Below are 19,133 nucleotides of genomic sequence, written 5' to 3'. Positions count from 1 at the left end.
CAGGGGTGCTCCAACTAGTCCATCACAAATTACCACAACCGCATACAAATCCTCAATCACGAAGCTCGTGATCTCGTCGGATTCCCTAGTGGAAAACCTCAACTCTGAGATTACCCAAAGCATCACCGGAATCCCGATGCACAAGATATCTCGTCAAAGGTAAAACTAATCCAGCAAGGCCACCCGACGTGTCGACGATCCCGATAGGAGTCGCATACCTCGTTCTCAGGACACGGCGGATGAGCTAGACGTCGGGATCGCTAAACCTCCGGGTGACCAGAGGGGCGCCGGACATCGCTCAGGTGGGACCAACACTCATGAGGAGCACTGGCCCGGGGGTTGATTAAATTATCCTCGGGGTCCGGAAAGTCCCTATGCAATTTTATTAGGTGTTTAGGCAAATGTAGTACCAAAGTTGGGCCTTGCCAGACCAGCTTTAATCTAAAACGAATTATCAAGGGGGTCCCCATAACAACCCCGATCGTGTTAGGAGCGCTCATTTATGGAACATAACACCGGTAGCCGGAAACTAAGGGGGCAAAGGTGGAACAAAACACCAGGCTAGAAAGGCCGAGCCTTCCACCTTTTGCCAAGTATATAGGTGCATTAAATTAAATAGCATTAAGTATGGTGATATAACAAAGAACCCATGCTTTCACATGGAAGCAATGCACCTGCAACTAGCAACGCTAACACAGGGTTAAGCAAGCAGTAACATAGCCAATCAGTGGTTTGCTAGGTCGAACAGGTTGAAGGTAATCATGGCATTGTTGAGAGGCTGACATTTAACAAGTGGTAGGCAACGAGACATAAACGATAGAAGCGGTAACTAGCATGGCAATGATAGTAATGGTATCTGGGGAAATGATCATCTTGCCTGAGATCCCGCTTGGAAGAAGAATGCCTCCGTGAAGCAGACGAACCGACGTAGTCGAACGGGTCCTCACATCCGACACGCTTGCGGAACTCTATCGAGACGGGGGAAAACGGAAACAAGCATCAACACAGAGAATTCACCACATGGTGCACAACCCATATGATGCATGAACGGTCTAATGCAAGGCATGACAATCACAACAATCAAACACTACACATTAAGTGAAGTTCAATATGCAACGAGTTGCATATTGACGAAACTCCACGTTTAATTATTTAGTTCTATCCCGATTAGGTACACGGCAATATTAAATGTGATTAAACATGACAAGAGGTGAAGCGTAATTAAACTACTTATCTAGGCATTTTAAATGAGGTCGGAAATGACATATAGCACCTCCGAGACGACCTCGCATGTTAATTTACAATTATGTCCAGATCTGAACTAATGCATTTAATTAGTTGTTAAACAGCAAAACAAATAGGTTCACGTGATTCTACGCATCAAGGCAAGCAATCTACACATAAAGAACATCTCCAACGGAGCTACGGATCAAAAGTTACAAGCACCGCAAGATATGATGGCATGAATGCAAAATGTTTGCAACGACGGCTACGAGCACTTCTACACATACAAACAGCAAAAGAAAATGAAACTACACGAGATTCTAAGCAACTTTCATGTAGGACACGATCAGATCGGAGCTACGGTTCAACAACTACGAGCAAAACAAGAAATGACTATAATCTGCCAAAATCAGCCACATAGCATCTTCTACGCCCCACAACTACGGCTACACAACTCCGATAAACTCAAGCAAGGCATGGCACGAAAGAGGGCAAGAAGCACTACTACAAACAACTAACAACAACTAGCATGGCAGCAAGGATCACTAGAGAAAGAAGTCACAAAATGGCATCTCACACACTACTTCAGACTTAGTGAAAATTACACCTCACGAAAGTGCAGTTTTCAGCCTGAAGCAATATTGACAGCAGCAAAACCTATAGCTACAGGTCTCCAAATGGCATGAAAATTTACAGCATGCTAGAGAAACATAAGGGCTACAACTAACTCCATTGGACCAACCTCAAAAGAGCTAAAGATCACAAGATACAAGCAAGACAAGACAGCAACAAAATAATAACAGATTCCAGACTTAGAAATATTTCAGCACGTCTAAAACAGCACTATTTCTAGCAACTTGAGGGCAATCAAAACACACCTAAACATGCATTTCTATTGCAACCAAAAATACCAGGGGCTAAACAAAACATCCAAGATCAACTCTCTAGTTGACAACTAATTCAAACGAGGCACGGAATAAATCCTACGGATTAAACAAAAGGGCAACTTAGCAAAATATCTCACGAACTAACTTACTCGAAAGCTAAAACTAATTGCACAGAAAAATCCATGGGATTTTTCTACCCCGGAAACATATAAAATATGTGGGGTTTGCAACACAAAATAAAGCCACACATTAATGCGGAAAAATAACCTATATACGGGAAAATAAACTAGAGGCAATTCCCTACACGCAAAAATACGAGTGACTACTCTAAAATACATGGAATCAAGGTTCCTAAAACATGGACATTTGATCTACGGCATACGGGCTATCCGGACACGCGCGAAAAATATTACGGGATGCAAACATAATAGGACAGCACGCTAAACTAGGCGTTAGGCACGCTAAACGACTTTAAACAAATATGCAGGTTGAGAAATCGTGATCTACGCGAAATTCTACACGAGTTACATATATGATTCGTTCGGATCCGACACTCGGATTAAAAGTTACGGTCGTTAAAAATATCTAATCTCCCGGAAAAGAATTGAATCGCACAAAAACACCGAAAGTCTAAACGGGCCGAAAGTGGCACGCGCTACAAAACAAAACTGCGCACGCGTATGACATTAGTGGGGATCGGGGCAGTCTCACCTTGGGCCTGGCCCAGGTCGGTGGAGGAGGCACAACTGGGAAGAGGTGTTGGGAACGTCGCATGGGAAACGAAAATTTTCCTACGCACACGAAGACCTATCATGGTGATGTCCATCTACGAGAGGGGATGAGTGATCTACATACCCTTGTAGACCGTACAGCAGAAGCGTTAGAGAACGCGGTTGATGTAGTGGAACGTCCTCACGTCCCTCGATCCGCCTCGCGAACAATCCCGCGATCAGTCCCACGATCTAGTACCGAACGGACGGCACCTCCGCGTTCAGCACACGTACAGCTCGACGATGATCTCGGCCTTCTTGATCCAGCAAGAGAGACGGAGAGGTAGAAGAGTTCTCCGGCAGCGTGACGGCGCTCCGGAGGTTGGTGATGATCTTGTCTCAGCAGGGCTCCGCCCGAGCTCCGCAGAAACGCGATCTAGAGGAAAAACCGTGGAGGTATGTGGTCGGGCTGCCGTGGAAAAGTCGTCTCAAATCAGCCCTAAAACCTCCGTATATATAGGTTGGAGGGAGGGGGCCTTGCCTTGGGGTCCAAGGACCCTCAAGGGGGTCGGCCGAGCCAAGGGGGAGGACTCTCCCCCCCCCCAAACCGAGTTGGACTAGGTTTGGTGGGAGGGAGTCCTCCTCCCTTCCCACCTCCTCCTTTTTTTTTCCTCTTGATTTTTCTTCTCTTGGCGCATAGACCACTTGTGGGCTGTCCCACCAGCCCACTAAGGGCTGGTGTGTCTCCCCCAAGGCCTATGGGCTTCCCCGGGGTGGGTTGCCCCCCCCGGTGAACCCCCGGAACCCATTCGTCATTCCCGGTACATTCCCGGTAACTCCGAAAACCTTCCGGTAATCAAATGAGGTCATCCTATATATCAATCTTCGTTTCCGGACCATTCCGGAAACCCTCGTGACGTCCGTGATCTCATCCGGGACTCCGAACAACATTCGGTAACCAACCATATAACTCATATACGCATAAAACAACGTCGAACCTTAAGTGTGCAGACCCTGCGGGTTCGAGAACTATGTAGACATGACCCGAGAGACTCCTCGGTCAATATCCAATAGCGGGACCTGGATGCCCATATTGGATCCTACATATTCTACGAAGATCTTATCGTTTGAACCTCAGTGCCAAGGATTCGTATAATCCCGTATGTCATTCCCTTTGTCCTTCGGTATGTTACTTGCCCGAGATTTGATCGTCAGTATCCGCATACCTATTTCAATCTCGTTTACCGGCAAGTCTCTTTACTCGTTCCGTAATACAAGATCCCGCAACTTACACTAAGTTACATTGCTTGCAAGGCTTGTGTGTGATGTTGTATTACCGAGTGGGCCCCGAGATACCTCTCCGTCACACGGAGTGACAAATCCCAGTCTTGATCCATACTAACTCAACTAACACCTTCGGAGATACCTGTAGAGCATCTTTATAGTCACCCAGTTACGTTGCGACGTTTGATACACACAAAGCATTCCTCCGGTGTCAGTGAGTTATATGATCTCATGGTCATAGGAATAAATACTTGACACGCAGAAAACAGTAGCAACAAAATGACACGATCAACATGCTACGTCTATTAGTTTGGGTCTAGTCCATCACGTGATTCTCCCAATGACGTGATCCAGTTATCAAGCAACAACACCTTGTTCATAATCAGAAGACACTGACTATCATTGATCAACTGGCTAGCCAACTAGAGGCATGCTAGGGACGGTGTTTTGTCTATGTATCCACACATGTAAATGAGTCTTCATTCAATACAATTATAGCATGGATAATAAACTATTATCTTGATACAGGAATTATAATAATAACTATATTTATTATTGCCTCTAGGGCATAATTCCAACAGTCTCCCACTTGCACTAGAGTCAATAATCTAGCCCTCACATCACCATGTGAATTACATTGTAATAAATCTAACACCCATACAGTTCTGGTGTCGATCATGTTTTGGCCGTGGAAGAGGTTTAGTCAGCGGGTCTGCTACATTCAGATCCGTGTGCACTTTGCATATATTTACGTCCTCTTCCTCGACGTAGTCGCGGATGAGGTTGAAGCGTCATTTGATGTGTCTGGTCTTCTTGTGAAAACGTGGTTCCTTTGCTAAGGCAATGGCACCTGTGTTGTCACAGAACAAGGTTATTGGATCCAGTGCACTTGGCACCACTCCAAGATCCGTCATGAACTGCTTCATACAGACACCCTCCTTAGCCGCCTCCGAGGCAGCCATGTACTCCGCTTCACATGTAGAATCTGCTACGACGCTTTGCTTGGAACTGCACCAGCTTACTGCACCCCCATTAAGAATAAATACGTATCCGGTTTGCGACTTAGAGTCGTCCGGATCTGTGTCAAAGCTTGCATCGACGTAACCTTTTACGGCGAGCTCTTCGTCACCTCCATACACGAGAAACATCTCCTTAGTCCTTTTCAGGTACTTCAGGATATTCTTGACCGCTGTCCAGTGATCCACTCCTGGATTACTCTAGAACCTACCTGCCATACTTATGGCCAGGCTAACATCCGGTCTAGTGCACAGCATCGCATACATGATAGAACCTATGGCTGAAGCATAGGGGACGGAGCGCATATGCTCTCTATCTTCATCAGTTGCTGGGCACTGAGTCTTACTCAATCTCGTACCTTGTAAAACTGGCAAGAACCCTTTCTTGGACTGTTCCATTTTGAACCTCTTCAAAACTTTATCAAGGTATGTGCTTTGTGAAAGTCCTATCAGGCATTTTTGATCTATCCCTATAGATCTTAATGCCTAGAATGTAAGCAGCTTCTCCTAGGTCCTTCATAGAGAAACTTTTATTCAAGTAACCTTTTATGCTCTCCAAAAGCTCTACGTTGTTTCCAATCAGTAATATGTCATCCACATATAATATTAGAAACGCCACAGAGCTCCCACTCACTTTCTTGTAAATACAAGATTCTCCAACCACTTGTATAAACCCAAATGCTTTGATCACCTCATCAAAGCGTTTGTTCCAACTCCGAGATGCTTGCACCAGTCCATAAATGGATCGCTGGAGCTTGCACACCTTGTCAGCATTTTTAGGATCGACAAAACCTTCGGGTTGCATCATATACAACTCTTCCTTAAGGAAACCGTTAAGGAACGCTGTTTTGACATCCATCTGCCAGATTTCATAATCGAAAAATGCAGCTATTGCTAACATGATTCTGACGGACTTAAGCATCGCTACGGGTGAGAAAGTCTCATCGTAGTCAACTCCTGGAACTTGTGAAAAACCCTTTGCCACAAGTCGAGCTTTATAAACGGTCACATTACCGTCAGCGTCCGTCTTCTTCTTAAAGATCCATTTGTTTTGAATAGCCTTGCGGCCCTCAGGTAGTATCTCCAAAGTCCACACTTTGTTCTCATACATGGATCCTATCTCGGATTTCATGGCTTCTAGCCATTTGTTGGAATCTAGGCCCACCATTGCTTCTTCATAATTTGCAGGTTCATTGTTGTCTAACAACATGATTGATAAGACGGGATTACCGTACCACTCTGGAGCAGCGCGTGATCTCGTTGACCTGCGTGGTTCAACAGAAACTTGAACTAGAGTTTCATGATCATCATCATTAACTTCCTCCTCAACCGGCGTCGCAACGACAGAGGTTTCCCCTTGCCCTGCGCCACCATCCAGAGGGATGAGAGGTTCGACAACCTCGTCAAGTTCTATCTTCCTCCCACTCAATTCTCTCGAGAGAAACTCCTTCTCAAGAAAAGCTCTGTTTTTAGCAACAAACACTTTGCCCTCGGATTTGAGATAGAAGGTGTACCCAACTGTCTCTTTTGGGTAACCTATGAAGACGCACTTTTCCGCTTTGGGTTCCAGCTTTTCAGGCTGAAGCTTTTTGACATAAGCATCACATCCCCAAACTTTAAGAAACGACAACTTTGGCCTTTTGCCATACCACAGTTCGTATGGTGTCGTCTCAACGGATTTTGATGGTGCCCTATTTAAAGTGAATGCAGTTGTTTCTAATGCATAACCCCAAAATGATAACGGCAAATCAGCAAGAGACATCATAGATCGCACCATCTCTAACAAAGTACGATTACGACGTTCGGACACACCATTACGCTGTGGTGTTCCAGGCGGTGTTAAATGCGAAATAATTCCACATTGTCTTAAGTGAGCACCAAACTCGAAACTCAGATATTCACCCCCACGATCAGACCGTAGGAACTTGATCTTCTTGTTACGATGATTTTCCACTTCACTCTGAAATTGCTTGAACTTTTCAAATGTTTCAGACTTGTGCTTCATCAAGTAGACATAACCATATCTACTTAAATCGTCAGTGAAGGTGAGAAAATAACGATATCCGCCGCGTGCCTCTACGCTCATTGGACCACACACATCGGTATGTATGATTTCCAACAAGTCACTTGCACGCTCCATTGTTCCGGAGAACGGAGTCTTAGTCATCTTGCCCATGAGGCATGGTTCGCACGTGTCAAGTGAATCAAAGTCAAGTGACTCCAAAAGTCCATCAGCATGGAGTTTCTTCATGCGCTTTACACCAATATGACCCAAGCGGCAGTGCCACAAAAATATGGCGCTATCATTGTTTACTCTAACTCTTTTGGTCTCAATGTTATGTATATGCGTATCGTTATCAAGATTCAATATGAACAATCCTCTCACATTCGGTGCATGACCATAAAATATGTTACTCATAGAAATAGAACAACCATTATTCTCAGACTTAAAAGAGTATCCGTCTCGCAATAAACAAGATCCAGATATAATGTTCATGCTCAACGCAGGCACAAAATAACAATGATTTAAGTTCATCACTAATCCTGATGGTAGCTGAAGTGACACTGTGCCGACGGCGATTGCATCAACCTTGGAACCATTTCCTACGCGCATCGTCACTTCGTCTTTCGCCAGCCTTCGTCTATTCCGCAGTTCCTGCTTCGAGTTGCAAATATGAGCAACAGAACCGATATCGAATACCCAGGCACTACTATGTGAGCCGGTTAAGTACACATCAATAACATGTATATCAAATATACCTGATTTTTCTTTGCCCGCCTTCTTATCTGCCAGATACTTGGGGCAATTGCGCTTCCAGTGACCCATACCCTTGCAATAGAAACACTCTGTTTCAGGCTTAGGTCCAGCTTTGGGTTTCTTCGGCGGATTGGCAACAGGCTTGCCGCTCTTCTTCGAATTGCCCTTCTTGCCTTTGCCGTTTCTCTTGAAACTAGTGGTCTTATTCACCATCAACACTTGATGCTCTTTACGGAGTTCAGACTCTGCGACTTTCAGCATCGCAAACAACTCGCCGGGAGACTTGTTCATCCCTTGCATGTTGTAGTTCAACACAAAGCCTTTATAGCTTGGCGGCAGTGATTGAAGGATTCTGTCAGTGATAGCTTCTTGCGGGAGTTCAATCCCCAGCTCAGCTAGACGGTTTGAGTACCCAGACATTTTGAGCACATGTTCACTGACAGACGAGTTTTCCTCCATCTTGCAAGCATAGAATTTATCGGAGGTCTCATACCTCTCGATCCGGGAGTTCTTCTGAAAGATAAACTCCAACTCCTGGAACATCTCAAATGCTCCATGACGCTCAAAGCGACGTTGAAGTCCCGGTTCTAAGCCATACAAGACTGCACATTGAACTATTAAGTAGTCCTCCTTACGTGCTAACCAAGCGTTCTTAACATCCTGATCAGCCGTAGCGGGTGGTTCATCTCCTAGCGCAGCATTAAGGACATAATCCTTTTTCCCAGCTTGTAAGATTAGCTTAAGATTACGAGCCCAGTCTACAAAGTTGCTTCCATCATCTTTCAACTTAGCTTTCTCTAGGAACGTATTAAAATTCAGGATGACTGTCGCGTGAGCCATGATCTACAACACAAATATATTCAAAGTGGACTTAGACTATGTTCAAGATAATTAGAGTTCAACTTAATCAAATTATATGCTAAACTCCCACTCAAAAAGTACATCTCTCTAGTCATTTGAGTGGTTCATGATCCACTTACACTATCCCAAGTCCGATCATCACGTGAGTTGAGTATAGTTTCAGTGGTAAGCATCCCTCTGCTAGTCATATCAACTATATGATTCATGATCGACCTTTCGGTCTCATGTGTTCCGAGGCCATGTCTGCACATGCTAGGCTCGTCAAGCTTAACCCGAGTGTTCCGCGTGCGCAACTGTTTTGCACCCGTTGTATGTGAACGTTGAGTCTATCACACCCGATCATCACGTGGTGTCTCGAAACGACGAACTGTAGCAACGGTGCACAGTCGGGGAGAACACAATTTCGTCTTGAAATTTTAGTGAGAGATCACCTCATAATGCTATCGTCGTTCTAAGCAAAATAAGGTGCATGAAAGGATTAACATCACATGCAATTCATAAGTGACATGATATGGCCATCATCACGTGCTTCTTGATCTCCATTACCAAAGCACCGGCACGATCTTCTTGTCACCGGCGCCACACCATGATCATCCACCAATGTGTTGCCATCGGGGTTGTCGTGCTACTTATGCTATTACTACTAAAGCTACATCCTAGCAAAATAGTAAACGCATCTGCAAGCACAAACGTTAGTATAAAGACAACCCTATGGCTCCTGCCGGTTGCCGTACCATCGACGTGCAAGTCGATATTTCTATTACAACATGATCATCTCATACATCCAATATATCACATCACATCGTTGGCCATATCACATCACAGTCATACCCTGCAAAAACAAGTTAGACGTCCTCTAATTTTGTTGTTGCATGTTTTACGTGGTGACCAAGGGTATCTAGTAGGATCGCATCTTACTTACGCAAACACCACAACGGAGATATATGAGTTGCTATTTAACCTCATCCAAGGACCTCCTCGGTCAAATCCGATTCAACTAAAGTTGGAGAAACCAACTTGAGCAAAGGGGGTTACTCGTAACGATGAAACCAGTCTCTCATAAGCGTACGAGTAATGTCGGTCCAAGCCGCTTCAATCCAACAATACCGCGGAATCAAGAAAAGACTAAGGAGGGCAGCAAAACGCACATCACCGCCCACAAAAACTTTTGTGTTCTACTCGAGAAGACATCTACGCATGAACCTAGCTCATGATGCCACTGTTGGGAACGTCGCATGGGAAACGAAAATTTTCCTACGCACACGAAGACCTATCATGGTGATGTCCATCTACGAGAGGGGATGAGTGATCTACATACCCTTGTAGACCGTACAGCAGAAGCGTTAGAGAACGCGGTTGATGTAGTGGAACGTCCTCACGTCCCTCGATCCGCCCCGCGAACAATCCCGCGATCAGTCCCACGATCTAGTACCGAACGGACGGCACCTCCGCGTTCAGCACACGTACAGCTCGACGATGATCTCGGCCTTCTTGATCCAGCAAGAGAGACGGAGAGGTAGAAGAGTTCTCCGGCAGCGTGACGGCGCTCCGGAGGTTGGTGATGATCTTGTCTCAGCAGGGCTCCGCCCGAGCTCCGCAGAAACGCGATCTAGAGGAAAAACCGTGGAGGTATGTGGTCGGGCTGCCGTGGAAAAGTCGTCTCAAATCAGCCCTAAAACCTCCGTATATATAGGTGGGAGGGAGGGGGCCTTGCCTTGGGGTCCAAGGACCCTCAAGGGGGTCGGCCGAGCCAAGGGGGAGGACTCTCCCCCCCAAACCGAGTTGGACTAGGTTTGGTGGGAGGGAGTCCTCCCTTCCCACCTCCTCCTTTTTTTTCTTTTCCTCTTGAGTTTTCTTCTCTTGGCGCATAGACCACTTGTGGGCTGTCCCACCAGCCCACTAAGGGCTGGTGTGTCTCCCCCAAGGCCTATGGGCTTCCCCGGGGTGGGTTGCCCCCCCCCCCCCCCCGGTGAACCCCCGGAACCCATTCGTCATTCCCGGTACATTCCCGGTAACTCCGAAAACCTTCCGGTAATCAAATGAGGTCATCCTATATATCAATCTTCGTTTCCGGACCATTCCGGAAACCCTCGTGACGTCCGTGATCTCATCCGGGACTCCGAACAACATTCGGTAACCAACCATATAACTCATATACGCATAAAACAACGTCGAACCTTAAGTGTGCAGACCCTGCGGGTTCGAGAACTATGTAGACATGACCCGAGAGACTCCTCGGTCAATATCCAATAGCGGGACCTGGATGCCCATATTGGATCCTACATATTCTACGAAGATCTTATCGTTTGAACCTCAGTGCCAAGGATTCGTATAATCCCGTATGTCATTCCCTTTGTCCTTCGGTATGTTACTTGCCCGAGATCCGATCGTCAGTATCCGCATACCTATTTCAATCTCGTTTACCGGCAAGTCTCTTTACTCGTTCCGTAATACAAGATCCCGCAACTTACACTAAGTTACATTGCTTGCAAGGCTTGTGTGTGATGTTGTATTACCGAGTGGGCCCCGAGATACCTCTCCGTCACACGGAGTGACAAATCCCAGTCTTGATCCATACTAACTCAACTAACACCTTCGGAGATACCTGTAGAGCATCTTTATAGTCACCCAGTTACGTTGCGACGTTTGATACACACAAAGCATTCCTCCGGTGTCAGTGAGTTATATGATCTCATGGTCATAGGAATAAATACTTGACACGCAGAAAACAGTAGCAACAAAATGACACGATCAACATGCTACGTCTATTAGTTTGGGTCTAGTCCATCACGTGATTCTCCCAATGACGTGATCCAGTTATCAAGCAACAACACCTTGTTCATAATCAGAAGACACTGACTATCATTGATCAACTGGCTAGCCAACTAGAGGCATGCTAGGGACGGTGTTTTGTCTGTGTATCCACACATGTAAATGAGTCTTCATTCAATACAATTATAGCATGGATAATAAGCTATTATCTTGATACAGGAATTATAATAATAACTATATTTATTATTGCCTCTAGGGCATAATTCCAACAAGAGGAGGCCGAATGGGGAGGCTGGGCCGAGGGCGCTCGCTGGCGTGGCGGTCGGTGCGGCCCAAGAGGGAAGGCGGCCCAGGCGGGGTCAACGCGGGCGAGCGGGGCGTCCTGGGTGGCGCGCTGGGCCTGGCCCATGCGGTGGGAAGCGGCGCTGGCGGCGCGATTCCTCCCGATCCGATCTGGATCGGGGACGAGGCGGCGACGGACACAGCGAGCTCCAGCAGGGGGCTGCGGCCGGTCCGGGCGGCGAAGGGGCGACGTCGGCTCGCGTCTCCGGCGAGGTCCTGCCGGGATCCGGCGAGGCGGCGAGCTCCGGCACGCACTGGGAGCTCGGGCGGTGGGAGGAACGGGCTAACGGCGGGGAACCGAGGCACGTCGTCGCGCAGAGGTACTCCGGCCTACGGTGGCCGGGCAGAGATCCGGCTTGCCGGCGGGATGAGCTCCGGCGGCTGGCGACCGGCGAGGTGCGACACCGGGAGGAGAGCTCGGGCACGCTGCAGCGCACGGGAGGTGCTCGCTCGGGCAGGAAGCTGGCTCGCGGCGGTTGCGATCCGGGCCCGGGAGGGCCGGATCTGGGCCTCGGGCGGGCCGCGACGGCTGAGGGGAGAGAGGGCGCTGGGTGGCTGCGGGAGAGAGGTGGGAGGCGGCTTGCGGTGGCACAGATCCCTAGGCGGCTAGGGTTTTGCCTAAAATGGTAGGGAGGGCGTCTATTTATAGGATGGGGCTAGGTTAGGGGGGTATTTGGGGGTTTTTCGACCCTCCGATCGCGATCGTACGGTCCGATCAGAGAGGTGGGCTAGCGTTTGCTGTGAAGAGTAGTTATCCGGAGACGAGAGGGAAAACGGGCGACGCGGCAACGATTTTTAAAACACCGAGAGACGTCCGACGGTAGACCGAATACGATGCTGCTACGGTCGACCGTTCGGGTACCAGACGGACTCCGATCGCGATGAAATTCGACAGGCGGCCTGGCTATATTAAAATATAACCGCACGTCAAATCTCAATCCGATCAGAGAAAGTTTTACGCACACTTTTAAAACAGAGTTTTGACGGTGCCGCGGGCGCGTGCGTGTGCGGTCGGACTCAGAACGGACAACGACAAGAACCGGCAACTAACAACGAATGCAAGTTTTGAAAACAGACGGCAACGGAGATGCCGATGCAATGCAGATGGTGCGCATGATGCGATGATGATGCGACAAATATAAATAGACACACAACGAAAACAGAAAGAGAGGGGAATCTTCTCGAACGTCGGCATCGGGCTGTCACATACCTCTCGATGGCTAAATCCACATGCCTTTTAGGTGTGGCGAAAATGAAAGAAAAAAACTACATATAATACGAGAGCTCACTACATACTACTCCCTCCCTTCCAAAATAAGTGACTCAACTTTGTACTAACTTTGTATTAAAATTAATATGAAATTAAGTCATTTAATTTGGAACAGAGGAAGTATATGCAAACATATTACTTTGTGTTAGTATTTGCATGTGGACGAGGACAACTGCTTATCAATTTATCATTTGTATTAACCAGCAAATTAGGTCCCAACACACAAGCATATATCCATCGATCTATACATCGCGTTGGCTCAAATCTTCAAAGATGTATACCATATATATTGTATTACCTTAGTAAATGCAACAAGTTAGGTGTGGCGGACGCCAAAGCTAGTCAGATAGTTGGGTCCGCCACTGCCTTGAAGTCATGTTCATTGCTAATACAATGGTCAAGGTATTCGGACCAGAGTATCTGAGAGAATCAAATATTGCAGACACAACAAAGCTCGTGGTACTTGGAGGATCATTGGATTGCATGCACTCGAAGTGGAAGAATTGCCCGTATGCTCAACAAGAGAAATACCATGGCCATTGCAAAAAAATCCCACCGCCATTCTTGATGCCACTCTTTCTTTCGCATGCCTGGGTCTCATGATAACATCAATGTGTTGAAGTGGTTTCCATTATCTCCAAGGTCGTGTGTGGTTGAAACTCATACGTGCAACTATATCATCAGTGGTAATGATTACAACATGAGGTATTATTTTAGTGTAGCCTCTCTAGACCTAGACAAACCCACACAAAAATCATCATTTGGGGTTATAATTATATTTTCATGGAACTAAATGCATTTAAATTAATATTTGGGGTTGAACTGTTAATTTGTGATAATTTATTTCCACAAAATATAAAATAATTATGGGAGCTTCCCAATATTAGTGGAAGGTTATATCGAGGGTTTCAAGAGATTTCATCATGCGAAGTCGCTCAATTTAAAACATATTCATATTATTAAATTGCATTTTATTAGGTTTTGCATTTAATTAATATTGATGGTTTAATCTGACCTCATTCAAGTTTATGGTGTGATGACATGATAGCATGATGCCATGATGATGAAAAAGAAAATAGCAATCAAATCTAAATCTGACATTATTGTAGATTGTTACAATCGACCCCATTCAAATGAAATCTTGCCCCGAGATTCAGGCGATAAGGTAAGAAGGGAAGGATAGGGCTACAAATCGAAAAAGACGTATCGTTTCATGTTGCTCTCCTCGAGGAGGCTGATACAATGCATAACGGTGAACTTGATATCCTTCCTTCGCGATCGTTGTCATGAGCCCTTTGCTAAATTAGATGTCCTTCCTTCGCGCACGCTGGAGGTGGGGGAGGGGGGTGCGACTATAGAGAATGAAACTTCTAGGCTCGTGGGATTGTTACATGACGACTTTGAGATTTACAAAATCACCGAGAGACTCTTGCTGAGTCTTTAACTTTTCAACCATCATCTTACTGTCAAGGTTGTCATAAAATGTTTTTGATCAGATAATATCTACACAAAAACATAAAATCACTTATCACACCTCTTGTCCTTCATATGTCTTTTTAAAGAAGTGTACAAGACGGCTAATAATTAACCGGCTGATTTTCTGAAAAAATCAGTTGGGTCTTGGGCTGTTGGATGAGACCCTCGCGAATCGTCCGATTGGTCAACGCAGGAAGATGAAAAAGCGACAACCGCGCCCTCCATCCACGAACCGCCCGTTGCACCGCACCTCCGCCCCCCACCGTTGTGTTGCACTACGCTCCATCGACCGGCACACAGTGACACCCCCGTTGCACCACAGCTCCGCCGCCCACCAACGTGTTGCACTGCAGCTCCACTGCCCCCGCATGCAGTGCCACGTCAGCTGCACTACAACTCTGTCGTCGCCGACGGGCAGCATCATGGCCGTTGCACTACAGCTCCCCCAGTCCTCGGCGAGTTGCACTGCAGCTCCGTCGGTCGGCACACAACGCCACGCCCGCTGCACTTCAGCTCCGTTGCTAGTGGGCAGCACCATATCCGTTGGACTGCAGCTCCCCCAACCCCCCGGCGAGCTGCAGTACAGCTCCATCGCCCATCGAGAGTTGCGAGGGCGCGACACGCGCGCTCCGTAGAAGCAACACCCTCCGTCGATGAGATCCACGGGTTGCAGCACTGCTCTCTGCAACACCGGCGGCGTTGCATCAACGTGCTCAACAACGCCAACCGTGACCCGAAGATCCCGACGTGCGGTCGCTCCCTACGTTGCCGCGCCGACCACGACTGCGATGTTGGCGAGCTCTCCGCTTGCAACTTGGGCAACACCTGCTCTCGATTCGACACGGTATTGCAGCAGCCCCATGGTGGTTGCGGTCGCTGGTGAAGCGTCGGTGAGCGCTGCCGCGAGCAGCGCATCCATAGCATGTAGCGCCGACGAGATACAATACATAGTGTGTGAAGAATTTATGATCTGCACTGAAAAAAAGAGACATGTGGTAAATGCTTTGAGTTGAGATGTTGGGGATTATGATAGGATAAGGACGGGTGGTGGTAGCTGTGATGCGCGGTACCCACCAACACACGTATGAGTCGGTAGATCACCCGATTGATTTAAAGACTTTATCAATAATTAAGTCATATGTATTACTAGTTAAGAACACACTCTTTTTTGAGGGAGCAAAGAACACACTTAATGCATCTATTTCGTTTTCGTTGTCATCAACAAAGAACACACTTGATCCATCTAATTTTTTTTAATCTACTGTTTACAGTCGTTTCATCACATCCATAGAAGGAGTACACGTGTACATCACTGACATGCGGATATAACCGCTGGATTTAATGGAAGCTTGGAAGGGCAACAATTGAGTCCCCCAACCTCATCGGTCAGCTCGGCAGCCGCCCGATTCGCGCCGCCCTCCCGACTCCCGTCGCCGTTCGCCGCCGCAGAGCGCATACACCGCGGTGCGCCCCCGAGTGGATGTGGTGGGAGGAGGTGAGGAGGAGGGAACGCGGGGAGCTGCCCGCGCGGCGCTTCCAGGCCCTCGCCCGCTCGCGCCGCGCCGCCTCGCTCGCGCTCTCCAACCGCAAGGAGATCGCCACCCCGCACCTCGGCGCCGTCAACTCCCTCCAGGTCCCCTTCTCCCCCCTCGCTCCTCCAATCGCACCCCTATCACTGCCTCCCCGCCCGCCGCCCCCGCATCAGCTGCGCGTAGCGCACAGATCAGCAGTGGTATTGATTTTGCGTGTTAATCCGTCGAGCAAATGCGTCTAGCAAGATCGAACTTCTGTGTGATGCGTGAGTCCACGTTGCTGGTGTTCGTAATTTGACAATATGGCCAGGTTGATTTGACAGAGGGGAGGTACCTGCTCTCGGGGGCGTCGGATGGCTCCGCCGCCGTCTTCGATCTGAAGGACGCGACGGAGTACGAGGCCGGCTTCATAGCCAAGCACAGGAGCATTCTGCTTGTGGACAGGCAGCACGAGCATGGCCACAAGTTCACCGTCTCCAAGGCCATCTGGTATCCCGTGGACACCGGGCTGTTCGTCACGGCGTCCTTCGATAACTATGTTAAAGTGTGGGATACAAATTCGACTCAAGTATGTGTGCTTTGCTCTGCCCAATGTTGAGTTTCACATTTTGCCCCGTTGAGGTGTTGATTCAGATGTTCTGGTCATTCTTGCCATGGTTTTCTTTTCCTAGGTGGTCATGGATTTCAAGATGCCCGGCAAAGTGTACAGTGCTGCAATGTCTCCGATTGCAACAACGCATATGCTCATCGCTACCGGAAGCGCAGACGTTCAGGTCCGTTTGTGTGATATTGCTTCTGGAGCCTTTACTCACACGTTGTCCGGTCATCATGGTTAGTTCCTTCCTGCTATTGTGATGATGAAACGCCATTCTTGTTTTGCTTTTATGCTTATCCTCATCGATCATCTCAGATGGTATCATGTCTCTGGAGTGGTCTACCTCAAGCGAGTGGATCCTAATAAGTGGTGGCTTTGACGGGGCGATACGTTTTTGGGACATAAGACGAGCTGGATGTTTCCTTGTCCTTGACCAGTTACGGTCTCAGCTAGGAAGACGGCCCCCCGTTCTTGATACCACCATGGACAATGTATGCTTGCCGTCACCCTTTACTTTTTATCTGCTTCTGGGTTTGGTTATTTCTTTGGAATATATTTGCTCGCAGGGCTAAAACAGAACTACCTGCTATTTTTCTGGCTACCATTCCAAAACTGTTAGGTCTCCAAGTAGGAGTGGATTTTTCCCGCAAGAAAAGGGTATTCGAGATGGTGGACGGGTGTCTTCCCTGCTTCCTTCTTTAATATATGATACACACTCGTGCATATTCGAGAGAGAAAAAAGGGTACAGGCGAAATCTGGTATATTCATGTCCTAGGCCTATGTCATTGTTTTAGTCTCATCATGCCGTATGGTTTAGTAGAGTGCTCTAGTTCTTAAAAGATGGGATCTGCATTTCGGGAGATAATCAATGCTGCTCTACAGAAGGTTTCTTCCTGAAAAAATGGTTGATGTCATGCAAGTGCAATGAGAGATAATCAATATTATTAGGTTCCTTTGTGTTATTGATTGTTGTGTCCGAAAGATGGTTGATGCCGTGCAAGTACATCTGCTAGTTGACATCTTCAATGTATATATATATTTTGTCTTGAGCAGGATCAGAAGAAGTTAGGACGTTCATCTTCATCAAAGAGTTACTCAGTTCAACAGAGAACAGCCAATCGTAAGAAGCAGTCCAAAGCATTACACAAAAGTCTAACCATGGTACGTGGGCATACGCAACAGAAAATGCATCCCGGTATGTCATCCAGTCAAAATCATAAAACAGCTCATTATGGTGCTGTTACAGGATTAAGAACAACAACAGATGGGATGCACCTTCTTAGCTCAGGTTGAGTTAATTTCTTCTCTATCAGTTACCTGCTGCTATGTCTGAAATTAGCATGCAGTGCAATGATGATAATTTAAGCTTAAACCTGTTATTAAGAAGAGGTTATCGTCTCTCTTCAGGATCTGATTCTCGTTTAAGACTCTGGGATATCGATTCAGGCTGCAATACTTTGGTCAATTTTGAAGCCATGCGATTGCAAACTAGCAAGCCACTACAACTAGCTGTCACTGATGATCCATCACTTGTTTTCATTCCATGCATGTCAAGCATCAAGGTATGCGGTTGCTTTTCCAGCTTTATGGCTTCATTCTGCATTTTGAAATTCATGTCTAATTATTATACTTGCTTAGGCATACAATACATGGTCTGGTACGACATTTCAAACATTCCGTGGGCATTATGACCATGTAAATTGCTGCTACTATAACTCACAAGACCAAGTAAGTTTCTCCTCTATTGTCCTCTGTTAAGCTTTAGTGTTTTAATAGCGTGTATTCCATTCCTAAATATTCAAGAATGCAGGAACTTTATACTGGTAGCAATGATCGACAAATTCTCGTGTGGTCTCCATCGACTCCTGCTTTGACTGAAATGGTATGAATCTATTTATTGACATCATACAGTTTTTTTTTTTTGAATTTTTCTAGTGAGTTAATATCCTCCCAATGGGAGTTTGAAAAGGAATTTAGTACAAAAGTTTTCATGTAAATTTGATTTGAATCTGCTAAATATCTGCAGGAAGACGATGACAAGCGGCAAGAGGGTTTTGCAGCTGATGAGGATAACTGGAGTGACTGAGAACTTCCGAGTTTTTTGTGGGAGAGAACTTGAGTTGATCATGTGTATATACGAGGTTACTAACAATATTGACACAAGTGATGCCGAAATAAAGTCAGGGTTCTTGTTAGGCATTACACGAACCAGTAATTGTTTGTGTTTGGTTACTACTGAAAGAATGTTGTACATTAGGATTTTTTTTTTTTTTGAAGATTTAGTTCATTCAAACTTATGTATTCAGGCATCATCACAAAAAGATAAGAGTATTATGTATGGTTCACCAACTGTTATTTATGTACCTTGGTCTTGCTAAAGCATTGCACATGTTTTATGCCTTCTC

The 19,133-nt window shown here is 46.7% G+C and overlaps 1 protein-coding gene across 2 annotated transcripts; it reads left to right on the top strand.

Moving 5' to 3' along the window:
• Positions 1–15,957: 15,957 nt before the first annotated feature.
• On the top strand, positions 15,958–19,087 carry LOC123444848 (WD repeat-containing protein ATCSA-1-like). 2 transcript variants are annotated; one of them, XM_045121706.1, is made up of 9 exons: positions 15,958–16,233; positions 16,443–16,700; positions 16,804–16,963; positions 17,043–17,218; positions 17,782–18,016; positions 18,136–18,290; positions 18,367–18,456; positions 18,539–18,610; positions 18,755–19,087. In XM_045121706.1, the coding sequence occupies exons 1-9, from the start codon at positions 16,081–16,083 to the stop codon at positions 18,812–18,814; spliced, it is 1,359 nt and encodes a 452-aa protein (XP_044977641.1). In that variant the 5' UTR covers positions 15,958–16,080; the 3' UTR covers positions 18,815–19,087. The 2 variants fall into 2 exon arrangements, with proteins under 2 accessions (XP_044977641.1, XP_044977642.1); XM_045121707.1 differs by having other exon boundaries at positions 15,973–16,233; positions 16,456–16,700.
• Positions 19,088–19,133: the final 46 nt, after the last annotated feature.

The sequence above is a fragment of the Hordeum vulgare genome, chromosome 3H (assembly GCF_904849725.1).
Source record: "Hordeum vulgare subsp. vulgare chromosome 3H, MorexV3_pseudomolecules_assembly, whole genome shotgun sequence".
Taxonomy (NCBI): Eukaryota; Viridiplantae; Streptophyta; class Magnoliopsida; order Poales; family Poaceae; genus Hordeum; species Hordeum vulgare.
This window is presented reverse-complemented; position numbering and strand designations above follow the sequence as displayed.

Excerpts from the sequence above, each read along its gene's own strand:
- LOC123444848 (XM_045121706.1), top strand. The coding sequence starts at position 16,081 with ATGTGGTGGGAGGAGGTGAGGAGGAGGGAACGCGGGGAGCTGCCCGCG. Across the intron at positions 16,234-16,442 it reads GCGCCGTCAACTCCCTCCAG|GTTGATTTGACAGAGGGGAG; the intron begins GTCCCCTTCTCC and ends CAATATGGCCAG. Across the intron at positions 16,701-16,803 it reads GGGATACAAATTCGACTCAA|GTGGTCATGGATTTCAAGAT; the intron begins GTATGTGTGCTT and ends TTCTTTTCCTAG.